Source organism: Eptatretus burgeri, chromosome 13 (genome assembly GCF_056783735.1).
Source record: "Eptatretus burgeri isolate ZD-2024b chromosome 13, Ebu_testis_v1, whole genome shotgun sequence".
Taxonomy (NCBI): Eukaryota; Metazoa; Chordata; class Myxini; order Myxiniformes; family Myxinidae; genus Eptatretus; species Eptatretus burgeri.
The window spans coordinates 47,819,675-47,840,781 of record NC_140973.1 but is presented as its reverse complement, the minus strand read 5'-3'; the positions used below and the strand labels follow the sequence as shown (position 1 = coordinate 47,840,781).

Here is a 21,107-nt window from a genome sequence, read left to right as displayed (position 1 = left end):
AAAGCGGTTCTGGAGAAGAAGATTTTTTCCCATTAAAAAAAAATAATAATATGGCTGCCAAACCACGTTACGGATGATGTCATAATTTTTTCTATGTTGAAATATTTCCCGAGATGAACCTCACAAATTTTCATACTGAAGGAATGCAGCGTTCTACTTGTCGAATTTTGACTGGGATACCACTTCACTGATGACGTTAGAGTCAAATCGCTCTTGTTCCCCATGCAGAGAAGTTAATTGTTGCCAATTTTCAATTTGTTCCATCTTGCGGTTTAGGAGATACAGAGGTCAAAAGTTTCCCCCCCCCACGTTTTTCCAACATGGCTGCCACCCCACGTGACCTATGACGTCATATTTATCATTAAAAAAAATTCTGCATGAGTCATCTAGCATCAAAATTTCATGTCAATCGGGTAAGCGGTTGCAGAGAAAACAGAGAAAATCCACGTGACGACTCTCCTAGTCGTGATTTATACACGACGAGCAGAGTAGCAGCCCCACGGGCGATCCTGTTCCAAGCATGCAACACGTTCTTCTGGCGCATACCTCTATTTGGGCGGTGTGTCAGCAAGTGACAGCTCTGCATAAGCAAAAATAAATAGCCTGGGTTACGTGCATGAATCAAAAACATACCTCCTGCTGATAATTCAAAACAGCCCACTGTACTGGAAAACGTGTGGACAGGAAAACTGCACTGCACTGTCGATGGTGGAGACTCGTAATACCCTCCCCTACCTGGAGATGGCGCTACATGATATACATTTCAGAAATAATTTGTCGCCCCCCCTCCCCCCACCCATTAATTGGAGTCATATGCTGATCCTCTGCAGCAAGTCTGGATTGGGCCCAGAATGTAGGAGTAGGAGCACAACAAATACACACAGATAAATACCAGTCTATGAATTATTATAGTAAGGATATATTAGTGAACACAATGACATATAGTTTTACCCTCACAACAATATATAGTTTTTGCCCAGAGGAAGCTTGGCCCAAGTCTTTCACGAACCAGCTGACCACACATGACGTTCGACTCAGGTTAGGGCAGGAATTTGTAATTTTATTTAATGGTGCCAGCGATAGCTCGCCTACTCTTCGCAAAGGACAACGTCCACCAACTAATGTTGGCAGAGAGGACTCCAAGTATAACATCCATCCAAGGGACTGCACAACATTGATAAATCACCCTACCTGTGGAACACCAGGATGACAGTTTTTAGCTGTAGGGCAAAAATTTGAACCCAGGGTTTACAACTTTGAGGTGAGTGTGCATATCTCAAAGCCAACCGGCCAGCCCGTATTGTGACAGCAGGGAGGCTGTGTGCTGAAATTGATGACAAAAGAAGCACAATTCGGTGATTTTGTGATCTCCCAATTTTGTACTTGGCGATGAATTTAGCTGGCATCGTTATCACTCTTGTTAGTTCTGAAAATGATCGAGAATGAAAGGTATGTTTTAAAAAGGCTTACAGTTTCACGTCATTCTTTGACTTCACTCTATAGTAGCTTTTCAGCACATTATTTTGTATTCATGTGATGGGACAGCGATCCCCCCCCCCATGCCATCTCTACACATGGAGTAGGACTATACTCCATGATGTTTACAAGGAAATAAATATTCTCTCTGGGAATGAGCTGCTGCATTAAACTCACCATACAGCTTATTGTTAAAACCCGGAAAGACGCGCTTTTCAAACAGGCATCTTCATGTTTAAGCTGACATGAATCTTTGTTCCAAGCAAGTTGATTATTATCAACTTTGTAACCAAGTAAATCGGTTATTAGCTTTCAAATAGTACCATTTTTATTAGAGCCAGTCACAATAACTGCGTTTTATGACCACAGGTAATGCAATACTGCAGTTTAAACAAGCACTTCACTCTAACTACGCGCGCGCACACACACACACACACACACACACACACACACACACACACACACACACACACACACACACACACACACACACACACACACACACACACACACACACACCTAGTACGTATATGTCAATGTAATTCAAAGACAGAGACTTTGTTATTAAAATTTTTACAACATGATGTACCTGGAATATCACTATTTTATTGTTTCTGGAGGTTTGTTAAATACAGCAAAACAAGGGCTGTTTCAGCCTCCATAACACGTTTTAGGAGTTCAAAGTTCACAAAAGCTGCAATTTATTTTTTAATGCTGCAGATGATATGACACTATGGCCAGAAGCTACAGAAAGCTGAAGTTTAATTGTCAATATATTTTGCCACTTTGGCAATTGTTGGAGACTACTGTACACTACACTATTACGTACAATTGTCGTGGATAACTTGTCGTAAAAGGTGACCGTGTCCAACCTTTACAATTGTCACCGACGCACCTGAAAAACTAGTGGATGAGGCTCATCAACCGACGCACATGGACACGATTATCAAAAACTGTCACCGACTTAGCTATCTCCGACTGACAATCTTGTTGCATTGTGTTGGCTAGTGTGTGGCAGGCTTAATACATGTGTGTTGATTCTTGTTTGGTGTACATAGTAACGGTGAGGTGTGCTGGATATATTTTGTGCAGGTGTCATCCTTTCTCTACAGCTTCTACATGGGGAAATGGAGCATGTGCAACAGGATCCATTATTACAGACACGTGCCCTCGTAATCGTTCGCAAGCTAGGCCTCTCAGATGTCATCATGCCAGGTAAGTTTGCAAATTCATTCCTTCCTTGTCTCTAAAATTCCTGAAGCAACCTGAATGTCACTTAGATTTCCTCCAAAGTAGGTGTTCATCTCGACCAATAAGTGTGTGTGTGTGTGTGTGTGTGTGTGTGTGTGTGTGTGTGTGTGTGTGTGTGTGTGTGTGTGTGTGTGTGTGTGTGTGTGTGTGTGTGTGTGTGTGTGTGTGTGTGTGTCAATGTGTCTCCTCCATAACTCCAAAAACATGAAACCGAGCAGCCTGAAACTTTGCATGCATACGAAGGAAACTCCAACGAAGTGCGTGGCTGAAAAGTGGGTGTTTGGGTTAACTAAAGCACCCTTTTTGAAGCTAATTAATGACCTTATTTAATTATATCCTTTATCAGGCGCATCCTCAGTCACCGCACTCTATGGGGTCTAAAGGCGTTCCTCGGTAACCGTGCTGGGGTCTTAAGCCACCAGTTTTTTGGCCTGCTCAACCTTGCCTTGACTTGGAACAGGCCGCAACGATTTCTTCATGACTTTTTTTTTTCTCACTTTACTCACTCATATTATCGAATGCCTGTTCATCATAGCTATGAATCGCTGTATACATCGCTTTTGTAAGTACTATAGTTTTAAAATTAAGAGCTCGGAGCAATTTCATGCATTATATGATACAATTTTCCACAATCTACTCTCACGGACTAATTAAAATATATCATCGAAATATTATTTCGGTTTTGAGGATCGGATATCATCCAGACTAAATAAGTGTCGAAATCTGGAGTGAAATCTGATAATTTAAAGAAATAACGAGTCTTATAACTAAGCCGATATACCTATTTACTTTATGCAAGCAGGTTATGGTCCCTCCTTCTCCATATGTATACACAAGAAAATGTGAAATTTCCAAAGCATTAAACTTATCTTTTTCTACTGTTTGGATATTCATATTGAGTGAGTAAAATTAACCAGCTTCATTAAGCTAAATTATTTAATGCATTCACTGCTTGACATCATGCCCTGTCTCCCAGAGGGACTGCCTATCAATAGCGTCTGCCAGGTCTGTGTCTATCTTGTCGAAGGTTTCGCGAGGTGCTCCACAAGGAGTCAAAGCAAATATGGTGAAAAACGGACCTTTTAAAATTACATTTGCGTGGACCATGAACCGATGTACCACATGCTTCCACAGATGAGCAGGCAATCTGGAGGATTATCTGCAATGATTATTTCATGGGTGATTAAACTTTGAGATGTCTCTAGGGTTGTTCTATTTTAAACAGCAATTATTTTGTGGATAAAGTCATTATTTGAACAAATTAATTTGATTTCTTTAACTGCTGCGGATGTGGTGAAGACCGGCTTTAAAATTGAAGGGATCCTATATGGTATGCAGACACAGCCTGGCCAGCCATTCCTTATCAACCATTTCATTGGAGTGCTTGCTTGAGTGCTTAAGCCACTTTCCGAGCGCCCTTATGGTCAAAAGCGGTACAGTTTGTGTCCCGATCGGAATGTACAGTTGGCAGTTGCTCCAAGATAGAGGTAGATGAATTACAAAGGTTATATGTTCTCTTTGTGAGTTTCAAAGCAAAATATTTGATAATACCCGATTTCCAAGCCATTTGCCGTGTTAACGTGTTTTCTAAATTACAGAGCAATTTTTTTTCCCACCCGTCACATGAGGATTGGCAGCTGTTTATAAAGATTAATGTTTCTGCACATCTCCCTGAAACGTCTATAATGCAACATTGTTTTCATAATTAGTTCATTGAAATTCCCCTAAAACAAGGGTGAAAGCTATTCAAGGTTCTTGGGTTGTATAGAGTACATACTGTTGTTGGTAATCACACTGACTCCAATCTGCTGATACCTGATGAATTGCCGATATCAGCCAAGCACTAATAGTGTGTGTGTGTGTGTGTGTGTGTGTGTGTGTGTGTGTGTGTGTGTGTGTGTGTGTGTGTGTGTGTGTGTGTGTGTGTGTGTGTGTGTGTGTGTGTGTTGTTCATAAAGCACAACATATTCTCTCTGCTAACTCCCCTACCCCCACCCACTTCTCTCTCTCACTCTACCATCCTCGCTCCGCCCCTGCCTAATACAGAGCCTAATCTCGTATCCAGATCCCACCCATCTCTCTCTCCTTTCTCCGGACATATCCAGGCGGTGATTATGTCTGGATGGTGTTTGTCTCCGGACGTGTCCAGGTGGTGTTTATGTCCGGGCGGTGTTTGTTTCCAGAAGTGTCCGGGCGGTGCTTGTTTCTGGAAAGCAACCGGTTGTTGTTTCTTCCGGTTGTTTCTGCAACCGGTCCAGACGGCATCAGCCCACGTGTCCTCAAAGCCTGCTCTTCTGCTCTTGCTCACCCTCTCTCTGTTCTATTCACCCTCTCATTTTCCCAAGGTCATCTGCCATCTGCTTGGAAATCTGCTAACATCACTGCCCTGCATAAAAAAGGTGCAAAAACAGATCCCTGTAACTACAGACCAATCAGCCTTCTCCCAATCATCAGCAAGGTTATGGAATCCATCATTGCTTCAGACATGAAATCCTTCCTCTTCTCCAATGGCTTGATTTCCAATCATCAATTTGGTTTCAGACCAGGTCACTCTACCCTGGATATGCTGCTTCTGCTCTCCCATCAATGGATGGAGGTCCTCAATGCCAGACAGGAAATCCGAGCCGTATCCCTGGACATATCACGTGCTTTTGACACAGTCTGGCACCCTGCCCTACTCACCAAACTCTCTTCCCATGGTATTCAAGGCCATCTCCACTCATGGCTCGCAGACTTCCTCTCCTGTCGCAGTCAACGTGTGGCCCTAAATGGAGTTCTTTCATCCCCTCTTCCTGTGCAGGCTGGAGTTCCTCAAGGTAGCGTTCTGGGCCCTGTTCTTTTTCTGGTTTTCATCAATGATCTCTCGGACTCTCTGGAAAATCCTCTATTTCTCTTTGCCGATGACTCCACCCTCTGCCGTACCATCTGTCATCCCTCAGACCGGCAAGCAGCAGCTTCTTCGCTCACTGCAGATCTGGATAAAATCACAAACTGGTCCAACACGTGGAACATGTCTTTCAATCCACACAAATCTCACACTCTCACTATGTCTCTTCGAAAGGACCGTTTACAAAACCCCCCATCCACTTTCTCAACAATCCTCTGGAAGAAGTCTTTTCTTTCAAGCTTCTGGGTCTCACTATCTGCCATGACCTTTCCTGGGAAAGTCACATTTCCAACCTTGCCTCAAAAGCCAGTCGCCGACTGGGAATCCTCCGTCGTGCAAAGTCCTTCCTCGGCCCTCTTGAGCTCCTGACTACTTACAAAGCTTTTGTCCGTAGCCTGATGGAGTACTGCTCTCCCCTCTGGGCTGGTGCTCCTGCCTCCCACCTTTCTCGACTTCACGCTGTCGAAACCAGGGCTTTTAAGATCATTGGCATCTCCCGCAATGAAGCTGAGTCTTTGGGCCTCTCACTCAATCACCGCAGGTTGGTCGGTGGTCTTTCTGTCTTCTACCGACTCCTCTCCAGCCTTGCCCCCCTGCTCTCTCTGCGATTTGTCCCAACCACATTTCCACAGGGCGCTCAAGGTCCGCCAACAACCCCCTTCTGGTAAAACTACCAAAATCACGAATCACTGCTCATCTTCACTCTTTCATTCCTCTTTTTCCCGCCTTTGGAATAAACTTCCTCACTCTATTCTTTCCCATTCTTCCCTCCAGGCTTTCAAAACAGCTGTTCACCACCACCTCTTATCTTCCCCCATCCAAATCCTCGATCTTTTCTACCCCGATAATCCACCTAAGCCCACTTCCTTCAATTCTCCTGCTTTCCTTCCTGAAAGTCCCTGTAATGTCCATCTTCTCCTCGCCATGTTCCCCGTCCCATCCCCATCCCTCTCCCTTCCACAGTTCACCTGTGTCTGTTCCCCAATGTTTTGTCCCTTCCACTCCCACCCCTCTTGTCTCATGCCTCCTTGCTGTGAGTTGTGTGTTAGCTCTCATACGAGCCTCGACCAAGGTATACAAAAAAAAAAAAAAAAAAAAAAAAAAAAAAAAGCTAAGCTCCGGACGCATTCGGGCAGTGTTTGTCTCCAGATGTGTCCAGGTGGTGTTTGTGTCTGGGCAGCGTTTGTTTACAGAAGTGTCCGGGCAGTGTTTGTTTCCGGAAGTGTCTGGGTGGTGTTTGTCTCCGGAAAGCTAAGCTCTGGACGCGTTCAGGCAGTGTTTGTCTCCGGATGTGTCCAGGTCGTGTTTGTCTCCGGATGTGTTCGAGCAGTGTTTGTCTCCAGACAGCATAGTTCGGGATGCGTCTGGGTGATGTTTGTCTCTGGACGCGTCTGGGCGGTGCTTTTCTCTGGACATGTCTGGACTGGAGTTTGTCTCCGGATGTGTCCAAACGATGATTGTCTCCGAAGGTGTCCGGGTGGTGTTTTTATCTGGATGGGAGTTTGTTTCCACATATGTCGAGGCGGTGTTTTTCTCTGGACCTGTCTGGGCGATGTTTGTCTCTGCGCCATGTTTGTTTCCAGACTGCGTTTATCTCCGGACATCTCCGGGCAGTGTTTATGTCTGGGCAGTATTTGTAGTATAACCTGTACAAAATGGATTTCAGATATTATTTTGTTTCCATCTTCACTGTTATTCTTTGCATGAGCATTTTTATGAAACTATGAATCTAAATTGATGCTCCACCTCACACCTGTCTTCCCTTCCTCTCATGTCTCCCTGCCTTCCCTTCTCCCATCCCTCCTCATTCTACCTCCCTCCTCGCTCCCACACCCCTCCTCACTTTCCCTCCCTCCTCGCTTTCCCCCACCCATCTTCACTCTCCCTCCCTCCTAGCTCCCCTCCCTCCTCACTCCCCCCCTCCACCTCCTCACTCTCCCCACTCTCCCCCACCATCTCCTCACTCTCCCCCTCTCTCTCTCCCCTACCATCTCCTCACTCTCTTTCTCTTTCTCTTTCTCTTTCTCTTTCTCTTTCTCTTTCTCTTTCTCTTTCTCTTTCTCTCTCTCTCTCCCTTCTTTTTCTCTCTCCCTTCTTTTTCTCTCTCCCCTCTCCCCCCCCCCCAAAGTATCCCATCAGCTAAGCGAAGTGTGGTATTTGCTCGTAGTAAATAAAGAAACTGTGGACAATAAAAACTTCTCCTTTTAGATTTCTTTAAACATTTCTCTGATTTATTTTCCTTTCCTCCTCGATTTCTTATTCCAATTGATCCTCACCCTCGTCTTTTGATTCTTCTTTCTCAATCATGTCTTTGCAAATATTTTCCATCTGCACTTTTGATCCTTTTGGTTTTTTTGTGATTCATCTTGTAAAATTCACTGTGAAGTGAAAATATAATTCACTTTGAATTACCTTGCCCTTTGAACACTTGCTTTAAGAGCAGAGAAGCCATGTGTTTGTTTAAAAATACAAATCTTCAAAAAAATTCATAATCATTAACCTCTGACATCTTCGAAGATGGATGGAGGTTACTGTTTTCACCCCTTTCTGTTTGTTTGTTTGTTTGTTTGTTTGTTTGTTTGTGTGTTTGTGTGTTTGTTTATTTGTTTGTTTGTTTGTGAACAGTATTACGGAAAAACTCCTTGACGGATTTCGACGAAACTTGGTGGGGGGGTTAGGTATGGACAAGGATCATGCCATTAAATTTTGGACTTGGTCCCCCCCCCCCCAAAAAAAAATTGTTAGAGAATTTTTATTTTTGCATTTCTACATGTGTTAAGTGATTTCCAACCCCCCCCCAAAAAAATTGTTACCCCCCTCCCAAAAAATAGAGAATTTTTTTTCTGCATTTTTACGTTTTAAGTGATTTCCAACCCCCCCCCCAAATTTTTTTCACCCCCCCCCAAAAATAGAGAATTGTTTTGCATTTCTACATGTTTTAAGTGATTTCCACCCCCCAAAAAAAAAAATTGTTACCCCCCAAAAAAATTTGTTAAATTCTTTTTTTTGCATTTCTACATGTTTTAACTGATTTCCAACCCCCCCCCCCCAAATTTTTTCACCCCCCCCAAAAAATAGAGAATTTTTTTGCATTTCTACATGTTTTAAGTGATTTCCAACCCCCCCAAAAAAAAATTGTTAGAAAAATTCTTTTTTTTTGCATTTCTACATATTTTAAGTGATTTCCAACCCCCCCCCCCCCAAAAAAAAATTGTTTGAGAAAAAAATGTATTTGCATTTTTATATGTTTTGATTTCCAACCGCTCCCCAAAAAAAATTGTTACCCCCCCCCAAAAAAAAGAATTTTTTTTTTTGCATTTCTACATGTTTTAAGTGATTTCCAACCCTCCCCCCCAAATAAAAATTAAGAGAAAATTTTTTTTTTTTGCATTTCTACATATTTTAAGTGATTCCTAACCCCCCAAAAAAAATTGTTACCCCCCCCCCCAAAAAGAATTTTTTTTTGCATTTCTACATGTTTAAAGTGATTTCCAACCCCCCCCCCAAAAAAAAATTGTTAGAGAAAAAAAAATTTGCAACTTTTTTTCAACAAAATTTCGATTTTTTTTTGCATTTTTACATGTTATAGGTGATTTCCAACCCCCCTCCCCCCAAAAAAAAATGGATAAAAGAACTATAACTCTGTCAGCACTGTTGACATATTTAATGAATAAGATATAAGGTTCACTTGAGTGACCCAGCAGTATTGACAGCGGAGGCTTTGCACTCTCCCGAGTGCTCCCCCTCTAGTTTTTTTGCATTTCTACATGTTTTGTGATTTCCACTCCCCAAAAAATATTTAGAGAAAAAATGTTTTGTTTACATTTCTACATGTTTTAAGTGATTTCCAACCCCCCCCAAAAAAAAATTAAGAGAAAAAAAATTTTTTCAACAAAATTTCGATTTTTTTTTTGCATTTTTACATGTTATAGGTGATTTCCAACCCCCCTCCCTCCCAAAAAAAAAATGGATAAAAGAACTATAACTCTGTCAGCACTGTTGACATATTTAATGAATAAGATATAAGGTTCACTTGAGTGACCCAGCAGTATTGACAGCGGAGGTTTTGCACTCTCCCGAGTGCTCCCCCTCTAGTTTTTTTGCATTTCTACATGTTTTAAGTGATTTCCACTCCCCAAAAAATATTTAGAGAAAAAATGTTTTGTTTGCATTTCTACATGTTTTAAGTGATTTCCAAACCCCCCCCCCCCCAAAAAAAAAATTAAGAGAAATTTTTTTTTTTTTTTCAACAAAATTTCGATTTCTTTTTTTTGCATTTCTACATGCTTTAAGTGATTTCAAACCCCCCTCCCTCCCCCCCCCCAAAAATGGAGAAAAGAACTATAACTGTCAGCACTGTTGACATCATATTTAATGAATAAGATATAAGGTTCACTTGAATGACCCAGCAGTTTTGGCGGCGGAAGTTTTGCACTCTCCCGAGTACTGCTCTTGTGTACCACGGATGGAGGTTGTAGGGCCACAGCTTTCCTCTGCTGACATTCTGTTTAAGGGCTAAGCGTCTATATTCTTCAGACCTTCATCCGCAGCTACGAGGCCTTCTTCCACAACTTAATCTGCAGCCACAAGGCCTTTTTCCGCCGACAAAGGCTTCATTAACAGCTTGATGGAGTACTGCTCTCCCCTTTGGGCTGGCATCCCTGCCTCATGCCTTCCTCATCTTGACGCCATTGAAACCAAGGCCTTCAAGATCATTGGAGTCTCCTATGATGAAGCTGAATCTATGGGCCTATTATTTTCACATCACTGACAGGTCAGTCATCTCTCTCTTCCACAACCTCCTTTCTGGTCTTGCACCCTCTGCTCTTTTCATGCTTTGTCCCACCCCCCCCCCCACCTCCTCCCCATCCACCCAGGTTTATGCAGGACACATACGACGTGCCAACATCCCCTTGTGCTGAAACTCCCAAAATCCAGAATCACTGCTCACATCCACTCATTTGTTCCTATTTTTTCCCATCTATGGAACCAACTTCCACATTCTCTTCAATCTCATTGTTCCCTCCAGGTTATCAAGACAGCTGTTCACCACCACCTCAGATCGTCCCCAATCCAAAACCATGATATTTTTTTTCTACCCCTGTTAACTCTCCCCAAGCCCACCTCTTTGCAAATTTCCTGTTTTCCTTCCTGAGAGTTTGCTCCTGCATCCATTTGACCACCCCCTATGTCCTCCCCTAGTTCTCATTCTTCTTCACATCCCTTATCTTCAGTCACTTTTTCCCTCAACCCTGCTGTTGTGTTTCCCCCCTCTCCTTCTGTTGTTCGTTTTGTTCTGTTCCGTCATTATTCATTCTATGTTCTAGCTCCTCCACGAGCCGCAACTCAGTATAAGCTCAGTAAAGCACATACCTCCGCCACGTAATGCCTGATCCACGAGAACATATCGGGCCCAATACATTTTTGAAATATCATGCTATACCCAACACTAATGGTGTAGCATGATATAAGGTTATACCCAACACAACCTGGCCTCCAAAGCCAGTTGCCGACTGGGAATCCTCCATCGTGCAAGGTCCTTCCTCGGCCCACCGGAGCTCCTGACCACATACAAAGCTTTCGTCTGCAGCCTGATGGAGTACTGCTCTATCCTCTGGGCTGGTGCTCCTGCCTCTCACCCTTCTCGGCTTAACGCTGTGAAAACCAAGGCATTTAGGATCATCGGTATCTCACGATGAGGCTGAGTCTTTGGGCCTCTCACTCTCTCACCTCAGGCAGGTCGGTGGTCTTTCTGTCTTCTACCGTCTTCTCTCCGGTCTCACCCCGCCCCCCCCCCGTTCTCTCTGTGATGTGTATATATATCTCCCCCCCCCCATATTTCCACAGTGCGCTCAAGTTCCCCCAACAACCCCCTTCTAGTAAAACTCCCAAAATCACGAATCACTGCTCTCCTTCACTCTTTTATTCCTCTTTTTCCCCACCTTTGGAATAAACTCCCACACTCTCTTCAAACCCATTCTTCCCTCCAGGCCTTCAAAACAGCCATTCACCACCTCCTTTTATCTTACCCCATTCAAAACCTCGATCTTTTCTACCCCCATTGATCCACCCCAAACCCACCTCCTTCAAATTCCCTCATTTCCTTCCTGAAAGTCCCTGTTATGTCCATCTTGTGTACCCCGTGTTCCCCGCCCCATCCCTCTCCCTTCCACAGATCTCCTCATGTCTCTGTTCCCCACTGTTTTGTCCTTCCCTCTCCCACCCCTCTTGTCTCATGCCCCCCTTGCTGTGCGTTGTGTGTTAGCTCTCATACGAGTCTTGACAATGTATACAAAAAAAAATACAGTTCTATATCAATTTTGGCTCCATCTCTCAATGGTGAAGAATCACTTTAGAATTAAATACGTCTAGTATCCGGATTCGGATCTTCACCAAAATCGAATCAATTTGTCATGGTGACACACCCAACCTGTCCACCAAGTTTCATCCAAATCCGTCCACAAAGTTTTGAGATATCATGCTATATATTTGTTTTGCCCTATCTCTCAATGGTGAAGTATCACTTAAAATATTGTCAGATCTCGATTTGGATCTTCACCAAAATTGAATCAATTCTTCCTTGTCACACACCAAACCTGTCCACAAAATTTCATCCATATCCGTCCGCAACTTTTTGAGATATCCTGCGCACATACAAACAAACAAACAGAAAGGGGTGAAAACATAACCTCCTTCGCCTTCGGTGGTGGAGGTAAAAAAATGAAAAAAAGAAGAGCCTGACTGACACCTGTGGAGCAGGCACCTCTCCAGAGTCCAGTCAGCCCTATTCACAGCGGTCCTTTTCAAAGTTATCGGATCAATATTGCAGCATCTTGGGTTTGTGTTCAGATTGTCCTTGTAGCGCAAACGATGTCGGCCTACTGAATATGTCACCTGGTGCAATTGTCCTTCGTGTCGACTATCGAGCCTTGGGGATTCGACTCTCCTTTATTGGGACAATGTGTCCAGTTTATCGCAGGTCCTCATGGATGATCATGCTTTCGTTTCTGGTAATTTGACACCTCTTAAGAACCTTAGTGTTGGGTATTGTGTTGCACCACTTGATTCTGCAGATGGACCACAGACAACATTGGTGATACCACTTTAACTGTCTTCAGTGGTGGCAATACAGTGTATGTCTCACAACCTCACAGCAGTGATGTCGGCACTATTGCTCTATACATCTTTATCTTCGTGCTGAGAAACACACTGTGTTCCTTCCAGAGCCCATGTGTAAGCCAACCGAAAGCAGCGCTTCATTTGCCTATCCATAAAACAATTTAATAATCAATAAGTCCATTGTTGGATATCCCACTCCCTCTTCCAACTCTTCCTGTTCCAACTCCCAAACTGTAGGGTGTTGGGTTTCAGCTCCAGTGCATTCTAATCCATCCTGTATTCTCTGTTGAGACGATTGAAGTGGTCAGCTCAACGGGAGAGAATTTAATTATTGTCCGTCAGCAGTTTATTATTGTCGACTGACAAAACTGGGGTTACGCCATTGGTCTTTGGCCCACACAGTGAGCAGAGTCCCTCAAAGAGGTACTTGAAGCCATGCTTGTTTGTGCCTTATTGTGGCTCTACAGCTTTGCCATTCCACCATTTCGTCTTTATTTTCCTGAAACCCTGCTGGCATCAACCCTGCTGACATATTTGTCATCCCGCAAATATCTTTTGTGCACAATCACCCGAAATCCAGCATATGCCACCATTGTTTTGAATGGGGTGCAACCAAGTTGTTTTAAGTTTATTCGCTTGCTCGAATATGGTTTTGGTGATTGCAAGATTTTCTTCTGCACAGAGGGAGAGAAGCAGAAGACCGTTTGAGTTTGAGTACCCCAACCCTCGGCAACAACAAGTGTCTCATCAACAAAATATATATATATATATATATATATATATATATATATATATATATATATATATATATATATATTGTTGCGGCCACGGGTACAGAGACACCAGCTTGTCACTCGGGGATTAATTCCCGGTTGTCCTCAGAAGAGCCGGACCTGGGGCCACCGCTCACAATTAACGTTGTGGTATGGTGGGTTGTTTTTAAACCACAAATGCCACCCAGTTAACCATGAGTTCCAGTGTCCTCCATCTAATTATTCCGTTTGACTAGAGGTCACATGGTTACCTGAGCGGGAAATGCGCCCTCGGCAAAGCACCAATGTTATCTCGATTATATTTTAATTAGGGCGGCCGAGCGTTTTAACCGCTGGTGCGTGTTGATGATTTTTTGGTCAAATCTGTGGTAATTACCTCCCAGTCTATCTAGGTTCGGACAATGCGAGACCAATGGAAGGAAAGGACAAACACAGACAGGTTGGAAGTCGACAAAAGATTCATTAATAACAAAATAAATAAATAAAAAGAACTTTTTATTTTCTGAGATAAATAAATGAATAAATTCCAAAGCAATCGAAATGAATAATTACTCAGGCAAAATCAATCAAAATGCCAGGAAAGAGACAAAGAGCAGATGCTTATCGGTAAGGGGGGGGGGGGGGAGAAGAGTCATCTCGCTCACCAGAGAGTAGTTGTCCGTGAAGTGAAAACGTCCTGAAATGTGTGCGTGCGTGCGTGTCACATCCGTCGCCAGCACCCAACCTTGCCATGCACTCTCTCGCGAACAGCCTTGAATGCCAGTCAACGTCTGGGAGGGCACCGAGATTATCTGTCCCGGGTTTAGACCCTGGTGCTGCGACACGGGCAACTCCTCACTTCACGAAACTGGTGACGTCCAGTGGCCCACACGGTCCGTCGGTGACTGACCCACACCTCACACGTTGGTGACCGACCCGTGCCTCACTTGTTGGCGTTGCGGGCTTGCATGCTTCCTCGCTTGCACGCTTCCTCTCTGGCTCGCTTCTTCCCTCGCGCGCTTCAACTCTCGCTTTCCTTTTGGCTCACTTGCCCTCTTGCTTTCTTCTCCTCTCCGAACGGACCTCCAATTCGTTTTTAGATATGCGGCCCGTCTCGGCGGGCGCAGAGTCCCCCCCTAACTCACCCCGCCCCACTTGCACACCGTTACCATGGCCACCCGTGCGCTCTCAAAAAAGGCAGGCGTCGGCGCTTGTGAAAGAAATACGTGCATAAATGTTGCTGAGGAAAAATAAGGGTGCCAGCGCTCGCGAAAGAAATGTGTGTGAACGTGTCTGTCGTAAAGAAAAAAAGCTTCCTATAAGAGAGGGGATCTACTCTTTACCCTTCTGAACGCATCACATTTAAAATCCCATTAGACATGGGGTTGGGGATAATCTAAACATGCATTTAAGGAAATAACTGTCTGAGGACCTGGATGTGTGGATGCATTCATCAGACCGGATTCTGAAATCTGTAACAATATATATTATCACTCGTCCTCGCGGCGCGTCATATAAATACACACACACACACACACACACACACACACACACGTACATTCACGGGGGATACGCTCCGGGAAAATCCCACGAATGTGGGGGCATTTTTTCAATGGGAAATGGGGGGGATAGGTTCCGGGGATTTCCCGACCCGCAAAAAATCCACGAATGTTCGGGAAAATCTCATGAAAATGCAGTGGAAGTCGATACAAATCTGTGAATGATGGGGTAAAATCCTCGAGTGCTTTGTCATTGTTACAGTGGAGATATGGGGAATAACGGTTCGCGTCAGTTCCTGGTTCGCTGATGTTTCCATTCTTCAACTCACAGGACATGAAGTCTTTCCTATCTGCAGGTAGATTATGCTGAGCTTTTTCAAAATGTAACAGCTCACATGGTGCTGTTTTTAGCAAGATGGTGACATACACTGAGATGTGCTGAATGTTTCCATTGTGTAATGTTTGTATGTGGGGACCCGGTAATTACTGGGTACATCAAGAGATGTTGTTAGTGTTTTTATTCTGTAAGTAACTCATGGGATGTCGTCGTAGGGAATGGCATGTTACTCTGGTGAGACGTCCTGTGAAACTATGTTTATCCCGCGAAGCTGCTATACAGTACATACTGTACCGTATGTGTAAAGTGCACATGGTGAGAAGTCCCGCAAAACTATGTTTATCTTGCGAAGCTGCTATACAGTACATACTGTACCGTATGTTTAAAGTGCACATGGTGAGAAGTCCCGCAAAACTATGTTTATCCCGCGAAGCTGCTATACAGTACATACTGTACCGTATGTTTAAAGTGCACATGGTGAGAAGTCCCGCAAAACTATGTTTATCCCGCGAAGCTGCTATACAGTACATACTGTACCGTATGTTTAAAGTGCACATGGTGAGAAGTCCCGCAAAATTATGTTTATCTTGCGAAGCTGCTATACAGTACATACTGTACCGTATGTGTAAAATGCACATGGTGAGAAGTCCCGCAAAACTATGTTTATCTTGCGAAGCTGCTATACAGTACATACTGTACCGTATGTGTAAAATGCACATGGTGAGAAGTCCCGCAAAACTATGTTTATCTTGCGAAGCTGCTATACAGTACATACTGTACCGTATGTTTAAAGTGCACATGGTGAGAAGTCCCGCAAAACTATGTTTATCCCGCGAAGCTGCTATACAGTACATACTGTACTGTATGTTTAAAGTGCACATGGTGAGAAGTCCCGCAAAACTATGTTTATCTTGCGAAGCTGCTATACACATGCAGGAAGCAGGTCATGTTCGTGGCTCATGGAAGATTTGTTTTTTGCGTACGTACGGTATTGTACTGTATGCACATCCAGCTGCTTTGTGTGTGGCTCGTGGAAGAAATGTTTTAGAACTGTTATGCTCGCGGCTCCTGAAAAAAAAAATGCAAAAACCGCGAATAGGCGGGGCATTTTCCCGCGAATGTAGGAGCAAGTCACAAATTATCAACCGCGAATACACAGAACCTGCAAATGCTGGAAGTGCGAATGTTGGGGTCCGTGTGTGTGTGTGTGTGTGTGTGTGTGTGTGTGTGTGTGTGTGTGTGTGTGTGTGTGTGTGTGTGTGTGTGTGTGTGTGTGTGTGTGTGTGTGTGTGTGTGTGTGTGTGTGTGTGTGTGTGTGTGTGTGTGTGTGTGTGTATGAGAGAGATTGGGGCGGTTGGGATTACACATATTTAAAGAAGTGGAGGGCGCTTCCAACCAACAGTAAAAAAAACTAGATTGACTCCGCTAATTTGAGCAAAAAAGCAAGAGCAGACCCGGTCTCAGGCGACGTTTCACTGGTGGTATACAAAGTGAAACGTTGCCTGAGATCGGGTCTGCTCTTGCTTTTTTGCTCAAATTAGCTGAGTCTATCTCAATTTTTACTTTTTGGTTGGAAGTGCCTCCTTCTTCTTCTTCTTCCTCTTCTTCAAAAAAAAATATAGAATATGTATTGTTGCGGGCCAGGGGTCGGTGGCGAGAATGACCACTAGGTGGGGGAGGTTCGGCGTCTCCCACCAGACTTCCCGGAATTGTAGGCCGTCCCTCTCGGATAACTCCATGAGCCGGCGGGTCGCTGAACCGGCCGTGGTTGCCAATATTTTAACCGCGTAGCGTCGGGTCTTTTTGTCTCGAACCAATTTACCTAATTAACTACGCGATTTCGACTACCGGGGAAACCACGCCCTCGGCACGTCTTGCTCGAACCGGGTCACTCTACCGACTATGGTAGAGTTCCAACAACCGACTACCAACTCCGGTTCGGGTGCAGCCGAGCGGAAACTGCCAAAGCCCTGGCGGCTGGGATGAACGGATTATCGGGTATAAAGACGCGCCTAAACTCAGGTCCGAACCATGCTGGACCAATGCAAGAAAGGACGGAAACGAACTGGGAACATTTCTAATAGTTTATTTACAGTAAAGAAAGACACAGCGCAAGACTTATCGTGGATATATAAGCACGGATTTACAACGGTGGAATATACACTTTCATAGTTTCTACTTACAAGATGGGCCCAACACACTCAGACACACACACACACACACACACACACACACACACACACACACACACACACACACACACACACACACACACACACACACACACACACACACACACACAGATGTTTTATTGAAAAGAACCCCGCTGCCAGAGAAGGAGAGACGAGCTGAGGGTCACAGTTTGGCGGGGTACCTGCATGCTGGAGGTCGGGGTGCTCCGCGGTGCGGCACCTGTCAATGGTGGTGCGGCTAGGTCCACGGCCACATGCATGGAGACTGTGTCTGCGAAGAAACTCGAGTCAAGTGGTTGGAGTCCCAGGGCGGGAATCAGGGTCACGGACAAGACCTAGCAAAGCTCCAACGAATGCCCCACGCAGAACTCTCTCAGCAACAACCAACGAACTCCTTCAGAACTCAAACCTCTCAGCCAAGGACCAACAAACTCCTTCAGAACTAACGAACTCCACACTGAGGATGGCGTCATAACTTTTATGGTCCTCCCCGAACGGGGCTGGGCTCGGTGGAACAGACATCACTGTCTGCCCTGATTGGACGGGGCTCCCATGGGTCCGCCCCTCAAGCAACCATGAAAGGGTACCTTAGGTAAGCCCTCTGCCATTTCAAACCCTTCATGGAGTTCCTCCATAGCTGTTAAGACATTCACACATTATACACACATGAGAATCCCAATGCTATACAACCCCCCCCCCCCCTCAGCTGCCGGACGGTTTCATCGCTTAGTAGAGAATCATCAGCAACAGTGCAGACAAAAACATGCACCACTGAAGCGCCCAATCATGTACCACGTGTAAATTTCAAAAGCAGTCAACATGTTAATGAAAAACAAAGACCCACTCACACCTCTCACCTGTGAATGGAGTAACCAATTAGCTCTCACCTAATCAATTAAACCCAGGTGGCTAGGATTATCCTCACGATTATAATTCATGGACCGGTGTTTGTGTGATTGTTTGTTTGTGGGTTTGTTTGTTTTTCGCGCATGTAAATGCCTATCGTGTAGTGCCTCCTCCAGTTGGGGGAGGGTATTACAAGTCTCCATCATTTACAGTACAGTATTCCTGTCCCCACGTTTTTCAGTGCTGTCAGGTGTTTTTAATTATAAGCAGTCGGTATTTTTTTTGCAGGGCAGGTACTCTGCTCATATAAGTAAATGAACTCCTCTCATCAGTATGCTCTGGGAAGGGTTTGAAACAGCAAAGGGCTTACCTTGGGTAGCGTTTCATGGTTGCTTTATGCAGCTTCTTTGGCTGGAAGAGCATAGAGTCGTCAATTTATTGTCACATCTGTCTGCATTAATCGGTGGATATTAAAGATCCCACGGTGTCCTTCATGGAGGATAGGCTTGCTATGCCGGCACTCAAAACAAATGACAAATTCCTGCTCTAACCCCGCCAGTTCGTGAAACACTTGGGCAAAATACTATCCTTGGCTTACCCCATGAGAAGGTGGTTATCTGGCCATTCAAGAAAGAAAGAATAAAATTAGATTTTTATTGATGCAAGGTTTTCCATGAGGGTTGGGGAGTATAAAAATAGTTTGCTGCAATAAGATGCCATGATTTTAGACCAAGCATGAGCTGTGGATCAAAACATGTCAGCAGACATAAAGTGGAATTTGGTAATCATTCATACTGGAGCAGATGAAATTCCAAATATCTTCATTGGCGATCAGTGGAATGATTACAGTGACCAGGAAGATGTGGAGGAATATGGGATAGAGTCGTAATTTCTGTAGTTCTGCTTAAATTATGAAGGAGATATAGATTGGGTAGTTGGATGATTAATATTACCATTTATTTGGGACTCTGGTGAATGAGGAAAGGTGGTAGATTTATAGATCCATGAGATACATTCAAGGGTAAGGTAGAGCTTTATCCAAATACTAGACGAGCAGTGAACCCGTTGTGTTCCCCTTGTGACAGCGGTTGATGAAAAAAATAATTTCAAGAAAAACAAAAAGATATCTCCAGTGAACTATACCGCTGAGGTTGTTTGCATTGATCAAATACTCCGGAAGAGTACTTGACTGAATCGGGAATAGATTTTTTTTTTATAATTTTTTTCATTACCCGATTTGAACGAAACATGATACTGCACACCACAGGAGAACGGTGAGTAAGGTGGCCCGAAAATTTTTGCGCTATCGTGTACCGTCAAATTTATGACAGTGAGTATATTGTCATACAGCAGAAGTCGAAAAGTAATTGGTGACTTTTTTAGACATATTAAAAGAGAGTAAATTGGCTAATTCAGAGAAAGGACAGAATGATGCCCAGATAAGGTTCGAAGAAGATAATAGGGTAGTATAATTAGCCGAGGTGAGGGATGGCGAAGTGGCTGGTCAGGTAGCAGAGGGGGTGGTGATCAGATTCCGGAAAGTATTGATACTTGCATGGATTGGGCAAACGATTGACAGATGAAATTTATCCTGAACAAGTGTAAGGTGCTCGGGATGGGTAAGAATAATGAAAATAGAGATTACATGATATAAGGGGAAATTTTGGAAGATATCACACAGAAGAAGGATCTGGGGGTAGTAATAAATATGGGAGGTAAGCAGACAGGACATTGTCTGGCAGCTATAGGTAAAGCAAAGAGGGTTTTAGGTTGTATTTGGAGGGGAATCATTTATAAATCAAAAGAGGTGGTTTTAACTCTGTATAGGAATTTATTGAGGCCCCATCTATAATATTGTGTGCAGTTTTTGGTCACCACAACTAAGGAAGGACATAGGTGCCATGGAGAGGGTTCGGCACCAGGCAACAAGATTGATTCCGGGCCGAGCTTGACTCAGCTATGAGGAGCGGCTGAAGGAGACAGGGCTTTATACACGAGAAAGGAGGCGGTTATGAGGGGATATGATAGAGATGTTTAAGATAATGAAGTGGAAAGACATAATAAGTGCAGAAGAATTATTCAGCAGAGTAGAGAGTGAATGCAACAGGGGCCATTGCCTGAGAGTAAAGAAGAGTGGAGTCAAGATGGTAATCAGGCAGGGGTCTTTTACTCAGAGACGAGTTAATGCATGGACGTTCTCCCTGGAAAGGTAGTGGCAGCAGAAACAGTAGATTTGTTTAAATTGGAATTACATCGGTATCTGGAAGTATTGGAGATAGAGGTGTATTGGGATGCTGGCAGGACTTTTAGGTAGATTGTGCATGGATGGGTGATTGTGTGCAACTGTGCAGGGTTTTATCTTTGGGGATTTTGCTAAGGGATGGTGTGGTGCTTGATGTTGTGTGTCTCACTCATGAACTGCCTTTGCCCACCCCCAAAATGAACAAACAAAAAATACCAAATAAACTACATAAAAACTACAAAAAATAACACAAAAACACACTCGCGGTTTCCTTTATTATATAAATTGGTCTGGTGTTGATGTGACGCAAGCACGATTGGCCGAATGGCCTTCTGCATCTAATTTCCTTGTATATCCTTGCGTCGGTTTTGAGGTCATTCAAAATATTTTATAGTGATCCTACAAGTTTGAATAATAACATGGTGCAATTGGAAGCAATGCTATGAAAGATATAGTTGCTGTCACTGCAATTTGGTTTAGTAGGGATAGACGTGAACGGAAGGGAA

At 44.0% G+C, this 21,107-nt stretch overlaps 1 protein-coding gene across 7 annotated transcripts in view; it reads left to right on the top strand.

The window, feature by feature from the left end:
- The window catches only part of LOC147014419 (dedicator of cytokinesis protein 3-like), a 381,754-nt gene that overhangs the window by 159,843 nt on the left and 200,804 nt on the right, over positions 1-21,107 (top strand). For all 7 annotated transcript variants that reach the window (XM_085852361.1, XM_085852356.1, XM_085852357.1 and 4 more), the window contains one exon: positions 2,569-2,691. In XM_085852361.1, coding sequence (XP_085708487.1) covers positions 2,569-2,691 — 123 coding nt within the window. The remainder of the gene's footprint in view (positions 1-2,568; positions 2,692-21,107) is intronic.